Genomic DNA, 4,972 nt, shown 5'->3' with positions numbered 1-4,972 from the left:
ATTAAGAGAAAATTATTAAAGTCACAATCTTATTTATTAAACTCTAAATTAGTAGAATATATATATATATATATATATATATATATATTAATTTATTTTTTATTTTTTTCTAACAATCTTTGACTAATTCATGCATGATATTAAAGCAAATCAAAATCACACGCTACTTTGCTTCTTTTTTTTTAAAAAAAATAAAAAAATAAAAAAAATAAAAAATAATGTAAAAATATTTTTATTATTATTATTTTTATTTCTTTTTTTAAAAATAAAAATAATTTATAATCAAAGAAAATATATTTTTAAATGTCCAACGAGTTTCGTTTTTTTTTTTCTTAAAATGTCCAACAAGTTTAATACATTGAAAATATCTTTTTATTTTTTTATTTTTGTTTTTATTTTTTTTTATTCTCAAATCTTTTAAAACAAACTTACTAAATAAGACGAAAATCAAAATATCTAACTTAACCTAAAAATAAAATATTTAAGGTAATAAAATATTATTTTAAAAATAAAAAACAGTGTAAAAGTCTTACGTTCGATCAAAAATTACGTGTCTACAGCGGGTGTTCTAGATGCTTTAAAATCCTTCCTAGAACACTAATAAGAGCCCCTAACCCCTTTTAAATTTTCATTAGATCTCTGTTTTAATCTTCTGAAAAAATTTCTTGATTTTTCTTAAAAATTAAGTGGCGACTCTAAATCAATCTAAATATATTTTCCCCTGGACAAAAATCTCATACCCCTAGGACAGTTAATTTGGCACAGAAAGGGCAGTTAAAGAATCAGACATGGACAAACTCCCATACCTTCAAGCAGTTGTAAAAGAAACCATGAGACTTCGTCCAGCAGCTCCATTACTCTTACCTCACAAAGCCCTACACGACGTACAAGTGTTGGGCTTTACCGTGCCCAAGGGCAGTCAGATTTTCGTGAATGCTTGGGCTATTGGAAGAGACCCCAAGTATTGGGAAAAGCCATTAGAGTTTCTGCCTGAAAGATTCATGGAATCTAGTGTGGATTACAAAGGTAGGGACTTTGAGTATATACCATTTGGCGCGGGGAGGAGGATTTGTCCAGGAATGCCGTTGGCTATAAGAATAGTGAATTTGATGTTGGCTTCGATTATTCAACCATTTAATTGGAAGTTACCAGATGGAATGGCGCGGGAGGAATTGGACATGGAGGAACAGTTTGGAGTTACCTTAAAGAAGGCTATTCCTCTTGTTGCAATTCCTTGTATGAAAGAAAATAAGGTTATATTTTATGTCTTTATGTTTTATGAGTTTCGTTAGAAGTATATTTATGTAAGAAGTAATAAATTTTAATGAACTTCAAGCTCATGTATGAACATATTTATGGCTAATCAGTAGTTAAGAAGGTGTTTTTTTTTTTATCTTTAACTTAAATGAGAAAAATAAGAATATTTTCTGAAAATTTTATCAGGATCTTTTGGGGCCACAATGAGTCTGGATCTGACTTGTTGTTGGGCTATATCAGGGATATTTTCGGTGAAACCTAGGTAAATAATCTTTTTTTTTAAGAGGAAATTTCAAATTTTTAATTTGCCATTTAGAATAAATATATCTCATTAAAATTGCGCTTCATATATATCTTTGTCATTATACAAATAACTCAGATATACTATTTTCGGCTAACAAGAGTGAAACAATTGATTTTGAATTTATTATTTAGATTTTTCTATTAAAATAAAATTCATATTAGGGTATAATTTTTACCCTTCTTGTAAAGTTCATTGTAATTTTGATTCCTTCATTTTTTTTATTTTTTTTTTTGAATTTAACCTAACATGAAATTTAAGTAAATAAAGAAGATTTTTGAATTTATTGTCTTAATTAATTAAGGATATATAGAATGTTAAAATATTTTTTAATCTTGTAGTCTTAAATATGTCATATAGAAAATTGAAATTTAAAAATTATCAAAAAGAAAAGAAATATTCGTTTTTAAAACCAATTTATAGTTAATTAGGTAATCGTTTTCAAGCCAAGAAAAAATTGAAAACGAGGAGTACTATGTTTGACATTTGAACATTTGAAAAAGTTGTATTCTATATTCTCATTCAGTGTCCCTTGAATAGTATCCACAGTGGGGTATTCTCATCTTAGTCGTCTTTTAAACTCTTTTCTACTTATTTTATTTTAATATACATAATTTTGTTTTTTTAAAACTTTATAACTATACAAATATTAAACAATTTTTGACACTACACTAAAAATTTTTAGCGGTAATTAATGAACAATAATAACTTAATTGCAACTAAATATGTTCTTTTAGTGGCAACTAAATTATTTTTATGATAGCCGGAGAGCATAAGTAAACATAAAATCAAGTTTACTGATGCAAAAAAACAAATTTCTCTTTGGATAGAACAACTAAGTAGACAAGGGCAATGTCCAAAAGCTCCTTATTAATTTAAAGTTTCTTGTTTCCAATTTTTTTTAAAAACAAATGAGCCAAACATTACTTAAATACACTTGTCACAAATCACAATCACAATCACATTAATAAGGTAAAGAAAAACAATTGCAAATTAAATTAAAAGAAAATTATTTTACTTCCATACTAGGAACTGCAACAAGAGGAACAGCTTTCCTTAAGCTAACTCCAAATTGTTCCTCCATGTTCAATTTCTCCGGATCCATTCCATCAGGTAACTTCCAATTAAATGGTTGAATAATAGAAGCCAACATCAAATTCACCATTCTTATAGCCAGTGGAATTCCAGGACAAATCCTCCTTCCCGCGCCAAATGGAAAAAACTCAAAATTCCTACCTTTATAATCCACGTTAGATTCAATGAATCTTTGAGGCAGAAACTCTAGTGCCCTTTCCCATGACTTTGGATCTCTTCCAATTGCCCATGCATTCACGAAAACTTGACTGTCCTTAGGCACGTTGAAGCCTAATACTTGTGTGTCATTTTGGGCTTTGTGTGGTAAGAGTAATGAAACTGCTGGATGAAGTCTCATCGTTTCTTTTACGACTGCTTGAAGATATGGGAGTTTGTCCATGTCTGATTCTTTAACTGCTCTTTCTAGCCCTATTTCTTCGATTATTTCTTGTCGTACTTTGTTGAGTTCTTCAGGTTTTCGAAGAAGTTCTGCCATTGCCCATTTTGTTGTTATGGCCGATGTGTCACTCCCAGCAATGAATAAATCCTGTTGAAACGGAAGGAGTACTATTGTATTAGTGCCCCATATTCCTACCTATAAATTTAGGATTTGCCCTTGGACACGCCACCGTACGGAGAGATGAATTCACTTGATAGGAGTATTTTTGTCAAAGAGAAAATTAATAAATATGTAGTCCTTTACCACTAATTATTTTTAATAATACTACTATTTTGTACTATATATTTAACTCATTACCTATCAAAAATCATACTGTCAAATCACTACCGTATGATGACAACTTTGCTTTCTAGACCAAGAAAAGTTTATTTTCTTTATAACCACATCACTAGTCTGTCTAGATATTTTAAAAATAAAAATACTTATATTTTGTATTACAGCTAGCAGAATTCTTGCACAAAGTGTGATTTCATTATAACCACATCATTAGTCTAGATATTTTTTAACATCTGTTGTAACAAAGGTAGCATTTGGTCCGGGTACCGGGTTTGCTAAATATTTTTAACAAATTATTATATTGGTGAAGTTGTTGGGTTTTAAAAGGTGTAAATGGAAAATGAAGAGTTGCGACTTTTATGAAGAGTTGTGACTTTGATGAAAAGTTGTGACTATTATGAAGAGTTGTGACTTTTATCAAAAGTTGCGACTTTTATGAAAAGTTGTGACTTTTATGAAAGGTGGTGACCTTTCCGAAAGATTGTGACTTTTCAAAGGTTTGTGACCTTTCCGGTAAGGCACAATAAGAACCTTTTCACACTACCCTTTGTTTTCTATAAATTGAGGGATTTCCTCTCATTTTAAAGAACCAATTTCTGGACTTCTTCTTCTACTACTAAATCTAGTATTCTAAGTGTACTTTACTACCGTTGAGTGGCTCGCTGACACCAGCGTTTTGGGTATCAATACACTGGTGATTGAGATCATTCTATCCTGGGAGGTCATATTCCAAATCAAACCTCGGATACTAGAGGGGAATAATTTCCTTAAGGGGACACTGTGCATTCAGTGGGCTTGATCTTCTTTATGTTTTTCCAGATTCTGGTATGTGTTACAAATTTTATATTTGTGAATTAATTTATGTTCTTCTGTTCTTTACTGGTTCATTAAACTTTGGTAACTTCGTGTTTCTGCAAAGTTTGTTAGAATCAGTAAGATTCTTTAAACACAGATTGACAACAATTCTTCTTTAAGAAAAATATTCATATATTTTTTCTAATCTGTTTCTGATTCTAGTTTCTCTACTAGTTTTAATTTTCTAGTTGAGAAAAATGTTCTTAAACTTTATTGTGTCTTACCAAGTTCTTCAAAGTTTTGTTCTAAGTATCTTAGGAATATAAGATGAACAACAATCTTAAGGAAATTATTATAACTGTTGGTATTTCTGTATTCTACTGATTGAGAGAAACAGATCATGGAAGTAGAAGTTTAAGGCATTACTTCTCCATAATTTGGTGCTTTGTTTAGCAAGGTCGAAGTTAGAATGTACAGAAAAAATTGGTGCTATTCCGGTTAAAGATTACACCAGGTAACCTTCTTATTATTTATCTAAGGAGGAAAATAGTTTCTAAGAGTTAACAATTTTGATTTTTTATCATGTGTATCTTTGGAAAAAGATCTGCAAACCATTTGTTGTGGAATGAATTTTTCTTGGCAAATAGTGTTGCCTTTAAAATTCTTTAGTTTGCAAAATGAGAGATGCACATTTTTGTTTGATAAAATAGTATGTCAAAATGTTATAGTTGGAAGATTATTTGAAAAGAAAAACACTTCTATGTGATAAAGAATATGTTTAATTTTGTTTGGAGACTAAAAAAAAAAAA

General features: G+C 29.7%; 2 protein-coding genes across 2 annotated transcripts in view; one reads left to right on the top strand and one right to left on the bottom strand.

The window, feature by feature from the left end:
• Positions 1 to 788: 788 nt before the first annotated feature.
• LOC107061692 (cytochrome P450 76C4-like) lies at positions 789 to 1,292 on the top strand. Its single transcript, XM_015311403.1, has one exon. The coding sequence runs from the start codon at positions 789 to 791 to the stop codon at positions 1,290 to 1,292; it is 504 nt and encodes a 167-aa protein (XP_015166889.1).
• Positions 1,293 to 2,522: 1,230 nt separating this feature from the next.
• LOC102598856 (geraniol 8-hydroxylase-like) overlaps positions 2,523 to 4,972 on the bottom strand; it is a 7,752-nt gene continuing 5,302 nt past the window's right edge. Inside the window, exon 2 of the mRNA XM_006353659.1 lies at positions 2,523 to 3,179. Within this exon, the coding sequence (XP_006353721.1) occupies positions 2,568 to 3,179 (612 nt within the window). The 3' untranslated portion in view covers positions 2,523 to 2,567. The remainder of the gene's footprint in view (positions 3,180 to 4,972) is intronic.

This window comes from Solanum tuberosum, unplaced genomic scaffold (genome assembly GCF_000226075.1).
Source record: "Solanum tuberosum cultivar DM 1-3 516 R44 unplaced genomic scaffold, SolTub_3.0 scf00158, whole genome shotgun sequence".
Taxonomy (NCBI): domain Eukaryota; kingdom Viridiplantae; phylum Streptophyta; class Magnoliopsida; order Solanales; family Solanaceae; genus Solanum; species Solanum tuberosum.
Note: the sequence above shows the minus strand (reverse complement) of the source record. Positions and strands in the feature narration are given on the sequence as shown.